The 20,023-nt window shown below is 49.6% G+C and overlaps 1 protein-coding gene across 2 annotated transcripts; it reads right to left on the bottom strand.

The window, feature by feature from the left end:
* Positions 1-3,578: 3,578 nt before the first annotated feature.
* TLE7 (TLE family member 7) lies at positions 3,579-19,697 on the bottom strand. 2 transcript variants are annotated; one of them, XM_061387836.1, is made up of 10 exons: positions 15,185-19,697; positions 7,024-7,431; positions 6,899-6,921; positions 6,674-6,732; positions 5,982-6,194; positions 5,633-5,874; positions 5,312-5,453; positions 5,024-5,177; positions 4,220-4,293; positions 3,579-3,920 (listed from the first exon to the last, which is right to left on the bottom strand). In XM_061387836.1, the coding sequence occupies exons 2-10, from the start codon at positions 7,329-7,331 to the stop codon at positions 3,816-3,818; spliced, it is 1,320 nt and encodes a 439-aa protein (XP_061243820.1). In that variant the 5' UTR covers positions 7,332-7,431; positions 15,185-19,697; the 3' UTR covers positions 3,579-3,815. The 2 variants fall into 2 exon arrangements, with proteins under 2 accessions (XP_061243820.1, XP_061243819.1); XM_061387835.1 differs by lacking the exon at positions 3,579-3,920 and having other exon boundaries at positions 3,931-4,293.
* Between the last annotated feature and the right edge of the window lie 326 nt (positions 19,698-20,023).

The raw sequence follows: 20,023 nt of genomic DNA, 5'->3' as shown, positions 1-20,023 counted from the left end.
GGGCTGTCAGTGCAAGTCGTCCACGTGGCCCCGGAAAGCAAGGTGAAGGCTGGCATTGATGACCTAGGAGTGGCCAAACTTTAACTATAGCTTTAGCTAAATCCTTCCATTCTTTTTAGATTTTTTTTTAATCCTTCAATTTTTGATTATTCAGTTGACAATAGCTTCCAGTTTCTTTGTGATTTTGCCTCTACTAATTATTTAGACATATATTTCTCAATTTCCAAAACAAGGAAATTTCTTGTCCCAAAAAAGTTTCCTTTTTATTGTTTATTTCTATCTTAATTGCATTATGGTCTTAGAATATATTCTGTAAGAATTAAATACTCCGAACTTTATGGCTCAGTATTTAGTCACATCTTCTGTTTGTCATTATTACATAATTTTATTTAGATTAACATCAAATTAATGTACTGAGTTAATAATAAATTATAAATATAAATAATAAAACTTATTAATATATTATTATACTCTATTATTCCAGTAGTTTTCCTCTATTAACTTGGAAGCTGTACCCTTGTTTAGTATTCTTTTAGTAACTAGCCTTGAAATTACACTACTCTTTGACTTATCGTGACTACTCTTAACTTGGACTTTACCTTCTTTCCACAAAAGAAGAAAAAGTATACAGTTCTCTTATTTTATCTTTTCAAAGTCTTACTCTCCCAATTTACATGCCTTTTTTTTTTTTTTTCAGTTCTCTTGGGTATACATCTGATTGAATTGCTGAGTCTTATAACTCTACCTTTAGCATTTTAAAAAGCTACCAAACTGTTTTTCAAAGTGGCTGCAATGTGTTCTACTAATACAATCCCAGCAGCAAGTTATGAGGGTTCCAGTTTCTCCATAAACCCAGCAAATTTGTTACTGTCTGTCCTCTTTATTCTAGCCATCCTGCTCATGCAATATTCCTTTGCACTGTGGGTTTGGTTTGTGTTTCTCTGATAATGTTGAGCTTATTCCTGTGCTTATTGCCATCTGTATACCTTCTTTATAGAAACAGCTATTCAAATCTTCTGCCCTTTTTTAAATCGTTTTGTCTTTTGTTGTTGAGTTTTAAGAATTCTTTACACGTTTTGGATATAAATCCCATACCAGAAATATCTTTGCAAAGGTTTTTACCTCTTCTGTAGGCTGTCTTCACTTTGTTAATGGTTTTTCTTGAAGCCAACTCTTTTTTGACAAACATTACCCTTATGACAGAAAGTGAAGAGGAACTAAAAAGCCTCTTGATGAAAGTGAAAGAAGAGAGTGAAAAAGTTGGCTTAAAGCTCAACATTCAGAAAACGAAGATCATGGCATCTGGGCCCATCGCTTCCTGGGAAATAGATGGGGAAACAGTGGAAACAGTGTCAGACTTTATTTTTGGGGGCTCCAAAATCACTGCAGATGGTGATTGCAGCCATGAAATTAAAAGACACTTACTCCTTGGAAGGAAAGTTATGACCAACCTAAATAGCATATTCAAAAGCAGAGACATTACTTTGCCAACAAAGGTCCATCTAGTCAAGGCTATGGTTTTTCCAGTAGTCATGAATGGATATGAGAGTTGGACTGTGAAGAAAGCTGAGCGCCAAAGAATTGATGCTTTTGAACTGTGGTGTTGGAGAAGACTCTTGAGAGTCCCTGGGACTGCAAGGAGATCCAACCAGTCCATTCTAAAGGAGATCAGCCCTGGGTGTTCTTTGAAAGGACAGATGCTAAAGCTGAAACTCCAGTACTTTGGCCACCTCATGCAAAGAGTTGACTCATTGGAAAAGACTCTGATGCTGGGAGGGATTGGGGGCAGGAGGAAAAGGGGACGACAGAGAATGAGATGGCTGGATGGCATCACCGACTCGATGGACGTGAGTCTGAGTGAACTCCGGGAATTGGTGATGGACAGGGAGGCCTGGCGTGCTGCGATTCATGGGGTCGCAAAGAGTCGGACACGACTGAGCGAATGAACTGAACTGAACTGAACTGACCTTGAAGAAATAAACAATGCATATAGAGTTGAATGTGTCCTTTTTATCCTTTTATGATCCAGTTTCTCTACTTTAGTCTCCAGAAATTACCCATCTTGTGAATTTGATCTTTAGAATTCCCTACCTTTTAAAAATACTGTGTAGAAAACATATAGACACTTGGAGTCTAATTGTTACTATAGCCCAGGACAGGATTACTATTGGACCCTACTCTCTGTATATTTTTCCATGGAAGCTAAATAAATATATTATCGAGAGGCACAATGGCTATAGCAGGAGTCAGCAAACTACAGCCAGCAGACCAAATGTGACCCACTGCGTATTTTTATAAACAAAGTTTTATTGGCACACAGTCACATTCACATATGTGAATGCTACAACAGAGCTGAGCAATTGCAACAAGGCCTAAAATATTTACTATCTGGCCCTTTAAGTAAAAGTTTGTTATTTCCAGAGTTATAGTGACAAATACACTTCAACGTGTATAACAATTCAAATACAAGTTTATTTCTCTCCCCTGAAATATTCCAAAGGGGGAAGCTTTTCTCCATGTTTGATTTGGGGACACAGGATGCTTTCATCTCATTGTTTTGTAATCCCCTTGGACCTTCACATCACTTGCCTGGAGCTGGTAGAAGGAGACAGACAGCCTGGAGGGGACATCTCCCTACTCCTTTAGTCTTGGCCCAGAAAGGAGGCACATTCTTCACTCGTTATCTATCAGCAAGAACCACTACTGCACAGTATCTCAATGCAAAGGATGGTACAATTGGTCCCAATCTTCATGCCTCTTCCAGGTGAATTTTAACCTACAAACTTTAGTAGGCTACTAGCTGTCTCAGCCCGGAGAAGGCGATGGCACCCCACTGCAGTACTCTTGCCTGGAAAATCCCATGGGCGGAGGAGACTGGTGGGCTGCAGTCCATGGGGTTGCTAAAGAGTCAGACACGACTGAGCAACTTCACTTTCACTTTTCACTTTCATGCATTGGAGAAGGAAATGGCAACCCACTCCAGTGTTCTTGCCTGGAGAATCCCAGGGACAGGGGAGCCTGGTGGGCTATGGTCTATGGGGTCGCACAGAGTCGGACATGACTGAAGCGACTTAGCAGCAGCAGCTGTCTCAGCCATGCCAACTCCAAGCAGAGGCTGGAGTAAAGCAGGCCTATATGGCTTGATTCAAGGAGCTGGGTCTTTTTCAGTTTGGTGAAGACCACACAAAATATCACATCCACCAACATGAGAAGATGCCCTGAAACAGACAGGCAGCTTCTGACTGGCTCCAGATGCCAGATTGAGAATCGAGATCTTGGATATGGTTAGATCAGCTCCTGGAGTCTTAACCTGCGTCAAGAGTTGAGTTTTGTTGGTCTACCAGCATCCTGATACAAACTGAAAGTTTGTACGTGGACATACCTTGCTTCCTGAGCTTTCTTAAGAGTCCAAGAATTCCCTGACACCCCCAAAAAGAGTTATAAACAAAACTAAGTACGGTCTAAAATGTTTTACCCACCCAGGAATTTGCTGAAAGGGGGTGTAAGCAATCCATCATGATGAGTTTGTTATCTGAAACAACTGACCACACACCCAAGCCACTTTAGTTTTTGCTTTTCTATTTTATTAATTACAAAATCCAGAAATCAGTGGTAGAAAAATAACAAAGGAAAAATCCTTAAGCTGTATAATAAAAACCTGGAGGGCAGGCTAGGCATGTGCTGGGCAAGAGGGGAGTGGACAGATAACCAACACATGAGGAGAAGGAGGGGGAGTGGCAGGTGTGAGTGGCCCAGCACCCCAAGGTCACCCTCCCAGCACGCTGGCCTTCTCTGGGTCTTCACCAGCGGGACCTTCAATACAAGAGCTGGTAAACCGAGGCACTATTCTTGGAGCCCGTGACCACGTACTGGTTGTCAGAAGATATGTCACAACACAGGATGTGTGCAGACTCCTCTACCTGGAGGGAAAGAGAGGCCACGGAGGAACAACATGTGGGGTGTTTCAGGCGTCATACAGGGCTCTTTTCAAGGCTCCATGTGGACCTGAGGCTTGGTCCAGAGGCCAGACTCAGTTCGGGGCTCAAGGTGGAGCCCAGGAGTTCCCAGGGCCTTGAGTCTTCATTCCCCTTGATGTACTCAATGGCCCTGGTTGCCATCTCAGAGGTACTCTCCAGCACTGTCTCTGGGACCCCACTGTCTGGGGTCTGGGGTTTGTGAGCTCCAAGTACCTGGGTTTGAACACCCCTCCACCCAGTACCTGAAACAATTTATGCAGAGAAGGTGCAGCTATGCAGCGGATCGTCTCATTCATCGTGGCCACAAGAAAGCTCCCTGGCAGAGAAAAGACAGATGGAGGGGCCAAAGACCACGCCTGCCTTCCAGCCCCAGCTCTGCTCCCAACGAGACCAGGGAAGGAACCACTCTTTCTCTGCCTCAGCTTCCCCCATCTATAAAACTCAGAGACATGACCCAAATCATTCCATCTTCAGTCTGCTCCCTCCTGCCACACCCAGGATCCCGGGGAGAGTCCCTGGACATCAGGACGATCACATGGGGCTTCGTTCCTCCTCTGTCTATGGGCTGTGGTTCTGTGTAGGAAGCTACCATTACAGACAAAGTCAGAGAAGCAGAGGGAACGAGCAGAGAAAGAAGGGAGGAAAGAGACTTCCCTGGTGGTCCAGTGGCTAAGACTCTGCACTCCCAACACAGGGGGCCCAGATTCCATCCCAGGTCAAGGAACTAGATAGATCCCACATGCCGCAACTAAGAGCTTGCCTGGCACAACTAAGGCCTGGCACAGCCAAAGAAATAAGTGATAATGAGAAGAAGAGGAAGAAAGAAGAAAACCTAGCCATGCCAGCAGGGGAGAAAAACTGGTGGTGGGAGGAAGCAGAGGTGAAGGCAATGGGAAGGTGGCCCGAGACCTTGGTCCAGCCAGTTCTGGGGCCAAAGAGGGGGGAACTAAACAGTCTGAAAAGCGGTTGGGCCCAGACTCCCCAGATGAGCAGACAGCTTATCAGGTGACGGGGCACCCAGAAGTGTCCCCGGCCTGCTCACTCACCACAAGAGGCAAACTTGAGATTGTGATGGTAGGCGTATTTCTGTAGGACAGCCTTAAACTTTTCCTTCCGGTGTGTGTGCACGATCACGATGTCACTCATTCTCAAGCCTACTAACAACCACTCCTCACTGGGGTCATGGGTAATGCTGAGGATCTGTTGGGGAGGAGGTTTGGGGTCAGCACTCAAAGAGGCCATGCCCATCATTCATCGCACCCCCACTTCTGCAGGCACCCACAGCTCCCGGGCCCCAGGGACCACACTCAGACCCACGGTAGCCATGCGAGCACCTCATGCCGTAAATCATGTTGCTGCAGCCTCTGGTAGCTCCTCAGGTCCCAGGAATATAGCTTGGTGTCTTCACCTCCCGTCCAGAATTTATTGCCCGTGATGTCCACACACCGGGATCCGTATATGGGGACTTCATGCTTCCTGGTGGGAAAACAACTCAGAGGTTTGTGCATTGGTTGAACCCTTAGAAGTCTGGGGCCCAGGAAGTCCCTAGATACACAGCCCTCCACACGGACTCACCTTGTCTTACTGCAAAGGAGGAAGTGAGGTAGGGCAAGCCCAAAAGCCTCACTGTTGCACCCCACCCCCTGGGGTCATACCTGATCAAGATTTGGTTCTGCAAATCCCAAATTTCAACAAATCCTTTGAAACTAGCCACACAGATCTGGGCGTTGGAAGAGAGAGCCAGGGAATAGCACACAGAGCCAGTGGAGGCCAGCTGTGCCCTGACACGGGGGGTGGGCACCAAGTCCCAAAGTGTCAGGCTCTGGGACAGACCCCCCGTGATCAGGCTCCGCTCATCGGGGAACAGCTTGCAGGTGAAGACACAGCTGTCACGGTCCTGTTGGAAGGGCCAATATTCTCAAATGGTCTCTATGAAGCACGGGCTCTCAGTGTCAGGACAGAGGTCATCCCCGAGCTCCCCCAGCCTTCCGGAGGACCCCTCACCTGGAAGTTGAGCTGGGCCTGGGGTGCCTGGTCCCAGGCATGCAGGGCACTCTCATCCCACACTCTGATGTAGCCATGGCCACATGTGTACACGTGGTGAGTCGAGCCGCTGATGGCCACTGCATAGACTTTCTTCCCGTGGCGGAGTCGGCCAACTTTCCAGGACTTATGTGGGGCCCTCTGCCTGACCACCACGTCATCTGGAACGGGAGGCTGGGGTAGCCACGAAAGGGTCATAGCCTTGACCTGCTCTCATCGATAGGGGCCAGCCTGTTCCTAAGCTTGCATCCACCAGCTCCTCTCTGATCCCCAGGCAGGACCGTGTCCTCAACTGGGGTCCCCAGACCACTGACATCCTTTTGCACCAGCCCAGGGTGGCCTCTCTGACAAACAGGCCATATCTTAGACACTTCTGAGTTCAGCGATGACAGCAGAGCCTGGCTCAGAATCCCTCTGAGGATGTCACTCTAAATGCGACCCTGAGAGCTGAGGCCCTACACACTGGTGACAGAAGGAGGGCAGCCCGGGTCCAAAGAAGCAGGGGCTCCATGCACCCACCACCTGTGGGGGAGAGAGTGAGGGTACAGACACACCCCACGCCCTCACCCTCCTCGTACTAACTTCTTGTTGGGGCGGGAGAGGGGAATAGGAAGGGAAAGATGCCAGGTTTAAAAAACAAAAAAGACACGTACAATTGCTCTGAGGAATGACAAGACTTCTTCACTGGGACCAGGCGAAGGACAAGGCTCACCTACAGGGAGAGACCAGTGGCCACCCGCTCAGAGAGGTAGGGTCTGGCAGCAACAGCATCACAGGACCCAGGGAGAAGGCTGCTCTCACACCCCAGGGTACCCCCACTCTGAAGCCCAGCCTCTGGCTGCACCCTGCCTGCTCACACCATCCCAGCTAGGACTTACCAAACTCCGCTCCTGGTGGGGGGCTGTGACACAGGGAGGAGACAGACAGGAAGTGAGATGAGTGGAGACTCCCTCTCCTGAGAAAGTTCACCGCCCCAGGCCAGCCTGGTTCAAGGGAGACTTACCTGAAACCGAATGCTGCATCTTCGGATTCTGCCTTGGAGAGCCAAGTGGCTGGCAGCTCAGATCCGTCCAGGGCCTGGAGGGCCTGCTGCTGGGGACTCGCACAGGTCATCTGTTGATAAGCTGGGCCGTGCTGCCTCGGGGAGCCCAGGGGCTGCTCCGGGGGACCGCACATCTCACCCAGCTGAGACCATGCATGGTGCTCTGGCTGGGAGGAAGCATCAGGGCTCTCTGGTACGTCCCTCCTCTTTTCAGGCTCATCATAAATTGGGAGCACATGGAACAAGGTCTCTTCCTTCTCTTCACTCATGGTTTTCGGTCAATGAAGTGCCTGAGCCACCTGGTTCCAGGGCTTGAGAAATGAATGAGTTTGCCACACAGATCCTGAGTCCCCAATTCGTCCCGATCCCCTGCAGCAAGAGAGAGAAGGGATGCTGACATGTGGATGTGATCTTTGGGGTCTATTGAGAAGACTGTGAGAATACTCCTCTGAGAGAGAGGATTCGCAATTGGTCACAGACTCACTTTTGATACTAAATGTTGGCAGCGATGGTACTGAGGGTGAAACGTCACTTGGACACTTTGAGATGTTATAATAGTACCAGGTGTGTGTTTTGTTTTTCCTTCCAGATACACAGACTGTACTTCCTATCCTCTAAAATCAAACTCGCCCTTCGATTTGAACATACAGATCAGGTCAGTGGCATTAAGCGCATACACACTGTTGAGCAACGATTGTACTTGCGTGCTCAGTAGAGTCCAACTCTTTGCAACCCCATGGACTGTACCCCACCAGGCTCCTCTGTCTGTGGGATTCCCCAGGCAAGAATACTGGAATAATGGGGTGCCATTTCCCACTCCACAGGATCTTTCTGACCCAGGGATCAAACCCGCATCTCTTGTGTCTCCTGCACTGGCAGGCCGATTCTTGACCATTGCATAGTGTTTTCAAGTGAGGGTTCATCCACCGGGTAAAAGAAACATGAGGCCACAGGAAACCATACACACGTCACAGGGTCTCTCTCCCCTAGAGGGGACAGCATGGAAGAACTCAGCAGTCAGGCGACAAGCCTTGGGCAAGGCTGCAGAAGGATGAAGAGGTTGGCTGGTGGGGATTTAATCTTTCCCATCCTAGGAGTTAATTCTGAGAACTGAATGCAAACATGCATGTGGAATACTCAGAATGATACAAGGCTAGTGGCAAACACTTAATACATGGCAGATAGTGCGTTTATCTGAGGGCTGTGCCAGGGACCAGAGCTTTGAGGATTAAAGGCAGACCAAATGCCTTCCTTCAGTCTGCCCAAAAGCCAACCCCAGAAGTCCCAGGCGAGACCCAGTATTCCGCTGACAGGACAGATCAGAAGCTGTAGGGACAAGACGACAGGCAGGGCTGAAGACGGGATCTTCCAGTTAGAACCAATGCCTTGAAAACCACAATGGGGTACCCAGGCTGCCTGCCCTTGGGAAGCTCCTCCTGACACTTGGCGGTCTCACTGTGCCTGTGGCCCTGAATCAAATACTTCACATAGCTGGTCCCATTTCATCCGCACACCTGTGCGGGCCACATTTGACAGGCTTTAAACGCTGAGGTTCTGAGTGGGTAAGCAAACAGCTAGAAAGCATGGAGAAGAGGTTCAAATTCCGTGTCTGGCTCTCCACCGTCTCCTTCCTTCCTTCCCATCAGAGGAAGGAGGGAACTATCCACCACTGTCACGATGTAGTTACCTAACCCCCAGCAGTTCCACTTTCAGCAATTTATCCTCAAGTTGCCCTCAAATATAAGCTAAATAATCTATGTCTAAACAGAAGCATTATAGCATTGCTTGTGATAAATGACTGGACAAACCCAAAATCTGTACGAAGGGAATGGTAAAATAAGTCACAGTAATCTGTGTAAAGCGGAATGTGACACAACTGTGAAAAGGAACAAGGACGCTGCTGTCTGGACGTGGAAAATTCCAAGGGAAGTTAATGGGGAGGGAGTGGATTCAATGTGTATCAGGCACAGCTTTGGTGTAAAAGGATGGAAATTAGAGCCTATCTTTGCATATGCTTGTATAGACTCAAGAAATTAGGAAGGGCGCTGCTCTTAGGAATAGAAATTGGCAAGTAGGAAAGAGGAATGGCAGGAGGATATCACTGCAAAACCCGGGATATATTTTGCATGCCTGTGGCTCTTTAGACCTAAATTAAAATTGCTGGACCATGAGCCTTTTCCCTCAACCAGGTCCTTTCTTTGTCACTTTCCCCAACTGGCAATTTGAAGTTCTCATAATTCTTACTTGTTGTTATTGTTTAATTGCTACTTTGTGTCCAACTCTAAGACCCCAAGGACTGTAGCCCCCCTGGCTCCTCTGTCCATGGGATTCTCCAGGCAACAATACTGGAGAGGGTTGTCATTTCCTTCTTCAGGGGATCTTCCCCACCTAGGGATCAAACCCAGGTCTCCTGCACTGGCAGGCAGATTTCCCACCACTGAACCACCAGGGAAGCCCAATTCTTAATTACTTGTTTAAATAATTCAGCAAATTTGCCAAGACATGCAGCAGTCTCCTTTAACTGGGACCCCAGGTCTGGGTTGGCCCTGAGGGTGGTGGAAGGGCAGAGCACACACCTTCCCAGCCAGGGGGATGGGGATGCGCAGAGAGAGACGGGCATGAGCCCAGGCCCACGTGTGGGTAAAGCTTAAAGGCAGTGAAGCCATTTAGACAGGATTTCATGGATGAGAAGGATTACATGCTAAGAATAAGACAAGGCTTTCTGAAGTGTCCAAGGAAGAGTCAGCATCACCAATTCCCTTCTCCACTCCACCCTCAGAACTGGGAATAAAGGCAACTCTCTTTCTCAAGCTTCAACACAAAATGCTAGAGCAGAGATTCACCCTGCCAGCAAGACGAGCACTCACCAGTCCCTCACAGCACGCAACTCACCTCCGTAGGCAGGTCAGACCCTGGAGACAGGAGGTGAGAACTGCACACATCTGGTTAGTAATGGGAATCTCTTCCTCCAGCTTCATCCACCCCTCCCTCATTCAGGCACTGCCCCTTGTGCTGCAGGCTGCTAGTTTAGACTAATTGATGATGAAGCCCTGGGTCAGAACCTGGGTCAGGTGTAGGGCCCTGGATGGCTCATCAGTTACCGGGCGTGACCTCGGCCACCGCCCACCACAGAGCTGGGCTGCCTTTACCGATAAGGCTGGGATAAGAGTCCTGGGATAAGACTGGGATCTGCCCAATAAATTCACAGCAGGAGGCCAGGTGCAGTGAGACATTTTTCAGGGGATGGGTTCGGGGCACCCCATGCGAGGGAGTGTTTGCGCAAAGATGGAGAGCTGGGTGGAGCTACACCCGGAAGCAGTTTCACGTTCTCATCTCCAGGTGAACCCCCTGGGCATGGGGAGGCCAGCCCTGTCATCTCTCATCTCTCACCAGTCTCTCTCGGAAAGTGAGGATCAGGGAACTCTTCTCTGCGGAGGCCTCACCAGTGATTCTTACACTGGAGTGCTCAACACCTGGAGGGCTTGTTAAAACCCAGCACTGGGCCCACCCCAGGAGATTCTGATTCTGTGGCCCTGGGGTGGGGTCTGGCTCTAGGTGAGTGATCACACCATTGCGATTATCTGGGTCATGAAGATCTTTTCTGTATAGTTCTTCTTTGTATTCTTGACACCTCTTCTTAATATCTTCTGCTTCTGTTAGGTCCATACCATTTCCGTCCTTTATTGTTCCCATCTTTGCATGAAACGTTCCCTTGGTAATGTCTTATTTTCTTGAAGAGATCTCTAGTCTTTCCCATTCTACTGTTTTCCTCTATTTCTTTGCATTGATTGCAGAGGAAGGCTTTCTTATCTAGCCTTGCTATTCTTTGGAACTCTGCATTCAAATGGGTATATCTTTCCTTTTCTCCTTTGCCTTGCGCTTCTCTTCACATCCTAAAGGAAATCAGGCCTGAATATTCATTGGAAGGACTGATGCTGAAGCTGAAACTCCAATTCTTTGGCCACATGATGCAAAGAACTGACTCTTAAAAAGACCCTGATACTGGGAAAGATTGAAGGCGGGAGGAGAAGGGGACGACAGAGGATGAGATAGTTGGATGGCATCACTGACTCAATGGACATGAGTTTGAGTAAGTTCTGGGAGTTGGTGATGGACAGGGAAGCCTGGTGTGCTGCAGTCCATGGGGTCGCAAAGAGTTGGACACAACTGAGGGACTGAACTGAACTGGTGTGGGGTTTGAGACCTGATATTTCTAGCAACTTCCTGGGTGAGGGTGACACTGCTGCTGGCGGTCTGGGGACCCCACTGGAGAGGCACCGCCTAAATCCCTCTGTTTGGGGGTCCTTTTCTGGCAGGAAGGGAAGGGGTGACGAGCCTGGACCTCTCCTGCTCTGCTCCCCTTGTTCACCTCCAGTCATGGCCCACCCCTCCCACTGAACACACTCACTTCTGTTCTGTTTTTTCTTTTTGCCTTCCTTCTTTTGAAGTATAAGTCCTGAAATTGCTGCTGCTTACAAAGAAATCTTTTACCACCCCTGACTTCCAATATCCAAAGCTCTCTGTCTCTCCCTTTCTCTCTTCCCACTCATGAACACAGCCCTTGTCTCCAAAACTATTACCGCTGCCTATGGTCTAGTCAAGCTATGGTTTTTCCAGAGGTCATGTATGGATGTGAGAGTTGGACTGTGAAGAAAGCTGAGTGCCAAAGAATTGATGCTTTTGAACTGTGGTGTTGGAGAAGGCTCTTGGGAGTCCCTTGGACTGCAAGGAGATCCAACCAGTCCTTTCTGAAGGAGATCAGCCCTGGGATTTCTTTGGAAGGAATGATGCTAAAGCTGAAACTCCAGTACTTTGGCCACCTCATGCAAAGAGTTGACTCATTGGAAAAGAGTCTGATGCTGGGAGGGATTGGGGGCAGGAGGAGAAGGGGACAACAGAGGATGAGATGGCTGGATGGCATCACTGACTCAATGGACATGAGTCTGAGTGAACTCCAGGAGTTGGTGATGGACAGGGAGGCCTGGCGTGCTGCGATTCATGGGGTTGCAAAGAGTCGGACACGACTGAGCGACTAAACTGAACTGACAGTCTTCTAGATAATGCCTGTATTTAAGGTATATCCCTAGGTGACTTCCCTGGTGGTCCAGTGGCTAAGACTTGATGCTCCCAGCTCCCAACGCAGGGGGCCCAGATTTGATCCCTGGTCAGGAACGAGATCTCACATGCAGCGGCTAAACGATCCCCCATGCTGCAACTAAGGCCAGGTGCAGCCAAATAACTAAATATTTTTTAAAAAGAGAGAGAGAGTTGTCCTGTCAAGACTTCATGTTTCCACCCTCATGCTGTTTGTTCTCTCATCTAGGACCCCTATTTTGAAAAAAAAAAATGATCAAAAATAAAAAAAAGACCACGTCTGTCATTTTCAGACAGTCTGCCAGCCTGAGAGAGGCCAGTGAGAGGACCCCAGTGGTCAGCGAGGCAGCCCCTGGAGAAGAGGGTTCATAAAAGGGGCGTAGGGTCTGGATCACAATCCAGAGCACTGCTGGGCACTAGACGTTCATTTTCTGCATCATCATCATAGCCCACTCTCAGAGCTGACCCAGGAGGGAGGTTTACACTGAAGGGAGCTAAAGCTTTGAGAGTTTGAATAACTTGCTCAAGATCACACAGCAAGGAAGGGCTAGAGTTAACAGTTTGAGACTAGGTTTGCACAACCCCACACAGCCTTCTGTTGGAGTGCAGGGAGACGGAGGACGGTAGGAACAGGGGCCACTTGGCTGCAGCAGCCTGGAGGGGCGCTTTCTGGGCACTCTCAGGACAGACACGAGAATGCTAAGAGTTGAACTGTCAACCTCTGATAAGAATGCAAGTGGGGACTTGCCTGGTGGTAAAGAACCTATCTTCCAAGGCAGGGGATGTGGGTTTCATCCTTGTTGGTGAACTAAAATTCCACAGGGCAACGAAGCCCATGCATGTATCACAACTACTAAAGCCCATGCACCCTAGAGCCTGTGCTCTGCAACAAGAGAAGCCACCACAGTGAGACGCCCACCCACCACAGCTAGAGAGGAGAGCCTGCTTACCACAACTAGAGAAAGCCTGTGCGCAGCAAGGAGCAGCTGTGCGCAGCAAGGAACAGCTGTGTGCAGCAAGGAGCAGCTGTGCGCAGCAAGGAGCAGCTGTGTGCAGCAAGGAACAGCTGTGCGCAGCAAGGAGCAGCTGTGCGCAGCAAGGAACAGCTGTGCGCAGCAAGGAACAGTTGTGTGCAGCAAGGAACAGCCTGTGCACAGCAAGGAACAGCTGTGCACAGCAAGGAACAGCTGTGCGCAGCAAGGAACAGCCTGTGCGCAGCAAGGAACAGCTGTGTGCAGCAAGGAACAGCTGTGTGCAGCAAGGAACAGCCTGTGCACTGCAACAAAGACCCAGAGCAGCCAAAACCACTAACTTAAACACAGAATTACCATATGACCCAGGAATGCCACTCCTAGGTATATACCTAAAAGAACTGAAAACAGAGGCTCTAACAGATTTTTGTATACCAGTGTTCACAGCAGCATTATTCGCAATAGCCAACAGGTACAAACAACCCAAAAGTCCATCAACAGACGGATGGATAGGCAAGATGTGGTATATTCATGCACTAGAGTATCAGTCACCAATAAAAATAAAGGAAGGATACATTCATGCTACAACTTAGATGAACCTTGAAAACATCACACTAAGTAAAAAAACAGACACAATAGCTCCATATTGTATGAGGCCATTTACATGAAATACCCAGAATGAAGATGAAAGTGTTCTTCAGTCACTCCTTGTGACCCCATGGACTATAGTCTACCAGGCTCCTCTGTCCATGGAATTCTCCAGGCAAGAATACTGGAGTGGGTTGCCATTCCCTTCTCCAAGGGATCTTTCTGATCCAGGGATCAAACCAGTGTCTCCTGAATTGCAGGCAGATTCTTTACCATCTGAGCCACAACAGAGATCAGAGACCATTTACATGAAATACCCAGAATAGTCAAATCTATATATAGAGAAAGCAGATTAGTGGTTTCTAGGGATTGGAAGGTGGGGGTGGGGTACAGGGAGCAACTGCTTAATAGTCATGGAGTTCTTTCTGGGGTGATGAAAAGGTCTGAAACTAGACAGTAGTGATCAGTGCACTGTGAAAGTACGAATGCCACTTTAAAATAGTTAAAACGGTAAAGTTCATGTTACGTGTATGTTACCACAATTAGAAAGCCAATGAAAACAGGCTTTGTGTCAATGAGTTAGAGGCCGTGCAAGTCCCAGTAGCATTTTCCCCTTCTTCCTCTTCATCCACCAAACCCCAAACAGTTTAGCTGGTAGTTTTCTCACCTTTGCTTCGGTAAGAGAAGAACCAGCAAGATGCAGGTAGGTACCCCTTCGTGCCCAGAGACCCTGGCCAGTGACAGCCTAAGGGGCAAGGGTTTGTTCACCCTCTGGTGGGCAATCGAAGAGCAACCCAATTCTAACCACTTAGCATCTCTTCATGGGAAATAGATGGGGAAACAGGGAAAACAATGTCAGATTTTATTTTGGGGGGTCCAAAATCACTGCAGATGGTGACTGCAGTCATGAAATTAAAAGATTCTTACTCCTGGGAAGGAAAGTTATGACCAACCTAGATAGCATATTCAAAAGCAGAGACATTACTTTGCCAGCAAAGGTCCGTCTAGTCAAGGCTATGGTTTTTCCAGTGGTCATGATGTGAGAGTTGGACTGTGAAGAAAGCTGAGCACCGAAGAATTGATGCTTTTGAACTGTGGTGTTGGAGAAGACTCTTGAGAGTCCCTTGGACTGCAGGGAGATCCAACCAGTCCATCCTAAAGGAGATCAGTCCTGGGTGTTCATTGGAAGGACTGATGCTGAAGCTGAAACTCCAATACTTTGGCCACTTCATGTGAAGAGTTGACTCATTGGAAAAGATCCTGATGCTGGGAGGGATTGGGGACAGGAGGAGAAGGGGACGACAGAGGATGAGATGGCTGGATGGCATCACTGACTTGATGGACATGAGTTTGGGTAAACTCTGGGAGTTGGTGATGGACAGGGAGGCCCGGCGTGCTGCAATTCATGGGGTTGCAAAGAGTCAGACATGACTGAGCGACTGAACTGAACTGAAGATATTTGTACTCACATCCCAAAGCACTTGATGGTTGTACTCAGGGTGCCACTCCCCCACCCTGGAATTTCTCTTTCTGCAGGACAGCCTCCGGAGAACTGACTAGGGCCCCTGTTGTGGATGAAAATGTATAAACCATATAAACATAGGCACGAAACACTTTTTCCCTTACTAATTCACTGATATCTTCCACTCAACAGAAATTATTCACAGGCAAGTTCCACCCAGCTTGTGAATGTTGGAGGTGGTGTTGGAACTGTGGTGTTGGAGAAGACTCTTGAGAGTCCCTTGGACTGCAAGGAGATCCGACCAGTCATTCTAAAGGAAATCAGTCCTGAATATCACTGGAAGGACTGATGCTGAAGCTGAAACTCCAATACTTTGGCCACATGATGTGAAGAACTGATTCACTGGAAAAGACCCTAATGCTGGGAAAGATTGAAGGCAGGAGGAGAAGGGGACGACAGAGGATGAGATGGTTGGATGGCATCACTGACTCAATGGACATGAGTTTAAGTAAGTTCCCGGAGTTGGTGATGGACAGGGAAGGCTGGTGTGCTGCAGTCCATGGGGTCGCAAAGAGTCACACATGACTAAGTGACTGAACTGAACTGAAGTTCCGACCTCACCCAAAGAGTTACCCACAATAAGCTTGCGGTTTGCAAGGTGAGTCAGTAAACCAGCAGCTCCAAGTAGAGAAGGCAGAAAATGATATCAATTAGACAGAGGTGAGGTGAGGACACAGAACAGGGGACACAGTGCTAACCAATCAAGGAGATCAGGGAGGCCAGCAAAGGGGAGGTGGCCTTTGGCTGAGGTGTGTGAAGGGGGAGGGGAAAAGTTCTCCTGGTAAAGGACTCTCCTCACAGTTCCCTGGGTCCCTTTGCTTCCTCTCTCTTCCTTCCTTCCTGTCGTCAGGAGCCTCCAACTCACCACTCCTTACTTTGAGCCCTTCCCAGGAGAGCATGGTGGTGGATCCCACCTCTCCCATCTTGTAGGTTCTTCCTACCTGTCTCACCCCCACAGCCTGGCTACTGAACGCTTGTGTTCTGAATTCTGCATTTCACTTTTCCTGATGGAACGACCTCTTACCTCCCAAGGGATGTTTAAGCAAAGCCCTTTCCCCTTACTCCCAGGGGCCTGGAACTGCCTCCGCCTTGAAGTCCTACAGCAGTTCTATTTACCTGCATCCACCTGCTGGCTCAGATAGTAAAGAACCCACCCGCAACATGGGAGACCTGGGTTCAATCCCAGGGTTGGAGGACAGCATGGCAACCCACTCCAGTATCCCCAAGGATGGAGCAGTCTGGCGGGCTACAGTCCATGGGATCGCAAAGAGTCAGACACGACTGAGCGACTAAGCACAGCACGCAGTCCTACAGAAGCTCTATATTGTGTTCACAATATAAGCCTCGAGTCAGATTTCATGGGGGGTAGGAGTGAGGGTGGGGGTGGAAACAGGTTGTGCTTCTTTAAGAAAAGTTTGCAACGCCTTCTATGCGTCCTTCTGACTGACCTGCAGAACTCGGGATCCTTGCCGCACACAGTCCAATTCCGCGGCTTCACGCACCCCAGCATTCCCCCACCCCGACTCCCACCCCTGCGCCCTGGTCTCTAAGATCGTGTCCTCCCCCACCCCCGCTCCGCAGATCAACAGGAGACTTACCGTCAAGGGCTCAGACCGGCTGCCCCAGGACTCCGCCCGGGAGACTCCTCAGGACCAGAGCAGGGAGAGCCGGCCCGCGCCAAGGTGACCCCGGCAACCTCGCGCTCCTAGTTGTTTCTTCCCGCCCTGCAGTGAGCAGACCGGCCGCCGGGGGCAGCAGGGGCCAAGCTGGCGGTCTGTGCGTCTTAATGGCTGGCTCCTCGTGCCCACAGCGCCGGCCTCCGAGCCCTGGACCCGCAGGCCCGTCCTCTCCGCTCTCTCTCACTTCGAGACCAAAACAGAGTCCCAGAGCGACGAGGCGCACGCCCAAGGGCGACAGGAAGGGAGGCAACCACTGGAGGCGGCCACCGGCTGCCAGCGCCGCACGTCTATGGCCCAGGACGGATGGGACCCAGAGCCTCAGGCCCCCACCTGCAGCTGGTGGGCCCCGGAGCCCCGGCCAGCACGGCAGGCAGATGCGTCAAACCCTGGGCAGGACGACCCCTTACCTTGGCAAGCCGAGGAGAGGGGCGAGAGAGGTGAGTGTGGCCGCGCCGCTGGGAGGGCTTCCTGGAGGCTGGGCTTCGGCTGAGTGTGGGTGGGATTTCAGTGGCCAGGAGGGGCGAGGAGGGGGCCTGCCCTCGGGGGCACTGGAAACACTTGAGCACCGACCTGCGCAGGGTAGGGGCTGGTGAGTGGGGAGGGAAGGGTGGAAACCAGAGCCGGAGCGGGACTCAGAGTCGGCCTGGGAAGCCTAGGAGCAGGCGGAGAACGCCGGGCCCCTGCAGAGCGGGCTCAGACCTCAGGCGGAAGCCCCAGGAACCCTGTGAGGTGTGGGAATTTGCAGAGACCACGTGGTCTGTGGTGCAAATAGGGCCCGAGAGAAGGCGGAAGGGGCTTCAGGGAGCTCGCGGCGGCGAAGACCGAAGTTCGCTCCTCTTCAGATTCCCCAGGCACTTCGGTAACCTTGGCCTGTGGATGGGTCCGCAAATGTTCAATTGAACTGAGTGGACTGTGTAAGGGAAGGGGTGTCCTCAGTTCCTTGCCAGGAGAAAGAACATCAGAGCGGCACTATGGTCTGGGAATAACAGGGATGTCAGAGGCGGAAGCGGAACATCTTAGGAGCCTCTTCTCAGAACCCCCAGCCCCACCACAAGGAGAGGGCTTCCACCCAGGGGGAGCTGTGCTGTCTCTTGTCTCCCCCCCGCCCCAACCCACCCCACCCCGACCAGATGTCACAGAAGCCCTGCCTCCACCCATTGCACACACCCTCCCTCCCTGATTGGGCCTCTGCTCACCAGGCTTCCCAGACCTGCTGGATGCCCTGAAGCAGCCATGTTTTCTTCTGAGCCTCAGTTTTCCCTCCTGATCTGGACAGAGCAGGATCAGGTATTCTCTGTGGTCCCTTCCAGTGTGACAGGCCTGGGCAGAAGGGTGCCCTGTGCTGCAGGGATGGACCATGCTTACCTGGACTGAGAGAGACACTTGATTTAATCCTGACCCTTCCAGGCTCATGGCTCCTATTGAGAAAAGAAGTGCTTTTGCGAGGTCTCCAGTGCCATGGCTCTTCTTAGTCTCTGGAAGGCCTCGACTGGACCCAGGCAGCTTCTTCACTGGAGTAGTGAACATCGAGGCGACAGGGTGTCAGGACTTCTGGGCCATAGAGGCCACATGACTTCATGAGACTGCGGTTATCTGCTTTCTTCACCCCCGTATCCTTGGGATCTAAGCAGGGGACTTGCCATGGATAGTAACAAAGCTACAGAGAGGGAGAAAACTCTCAGGAGCCGTCTGGGTGAGATGGGCCTTACGCCCTAGGTCCAGCCCCAAACCTGCAGATCAATAACCTTGAGACCCAGAGGCCAAGTTCACACAGGATTTGGGGGCAGATCTGGAAAATAGGTTCTGTCCTCAGTGATTTTCAGCCTTCCTAGAGTCCCTGCCTTGGTCCTGCCACAGCAGAGACAGTGTTAAGACTCTACCTGGAGCCAGGACTGCAGGACTTCCTGTCCCCATCTCCCCTGTCACATCCAGAGACTAGCTAGAGAATATTCATGACCTAGGTGGGGTGGGGTGAGCCACGGCCTTCTACCCTCTTCTCTGGCCTGGGTAATGGGACACATTAGCTAGCCACTGATTTGCTGAGTGACCAGGGGCAGTGGCATCTGTCTCTGGTTTTCAGTGTTTCTGTAAATAAATGAAGAACTTGGATCCTATGGCCTGGGGCACTTCTGGGTCTGTGTGGTCTAGATCTGCCCAGAGGAGGAGGCAGATGATTGGGTGAAGGACTATGCTCTCCCGTGTCCGGGGGCCTCCAGGGTCTGCCTCCACCCATGTGCAGCTTCCAGAAGCTGGAGTCGGGTGGGGAGGGGTCACTTACACAGTGGTCCTGGACATTCCGCTGAGGTGCTACACCATGTCATTAGCTTTCTGGCAGGAGTGGTTCCTCTGAGATACACAAGACAGTACTCCCAGAAAACACTGGTCTTCTGAGCTACAAAGTGCAGGAGCAGCTATGGGGTAAGTGGTGCTGTGGGGCATATGGTGTGTCTGAGAGTCTGTGTTCATCTTGATGTAGGACAGAGGTTTGAGGGCTTACTATGTGTGACTGTATGCTTTTAATATTTACTCCTTAGAGTACTCCTGAGACTGAACATCTTCATTAGTCACTTTTATATCTTTTTTAAAAGCTGCCTGCTATTGTTGTTTGCTGGGTTTTAGAATTTCTCTTAACTGTAAGATCTCTTTGTATATTACATACATGTTAATAACACAAATTTTACAAATGTATTCCCACTTTTGGTGCTTTATCTTTTATTTGGAATTATTCAAAATGGAAGCATAAAGATTCCATTTTGAAAAGCCAATTTATCAGTATTTTCCCTCGTGGTTGGTGTCTAGCTTTCATCTGATGCTTAGAAAGGTTTTCTCCATTCCATGAAAATAAAAAGATTTACTCATATTTTTCCTTTAAGGAAAGCTTTATTGTTATACCTCTTTACAAACTGATGCATGCTTGTTGTCAAAAATTAAAGGGCAATTATTTTAGGTAAGTAGTTAAAGAGTTTTTCTAAGAAGAAGGTATTGCTGTCTTCCATTTATTTAACTTCCTTTCTGTGGCCCTCAGTGGAGATCTGTAAGTTCTCCACATAAGTCCTACATAATAAGTTTATATCCGGAAAATTGACTCTTCTTGATGCTGTTGGCAA

This window comes from Bos javanicus, chromosome 18 (assembly GCF_032452875.1).
Source record: "Bos javanicus breed banteng chromosome 18, ARS-OSU_banteng_1.0, whole genome shotgun sequence".
Lineage (NCBI taxonomy): Eukaryota > Metazoa > Chordata > Mammalia > Artiodactyla > Bovidae > Bos > Bos javanicus.
Note: the sequence above shows the minus strand (reverse complement) of the source record. Positions and strands in the feature narration are given on the sequence as shown.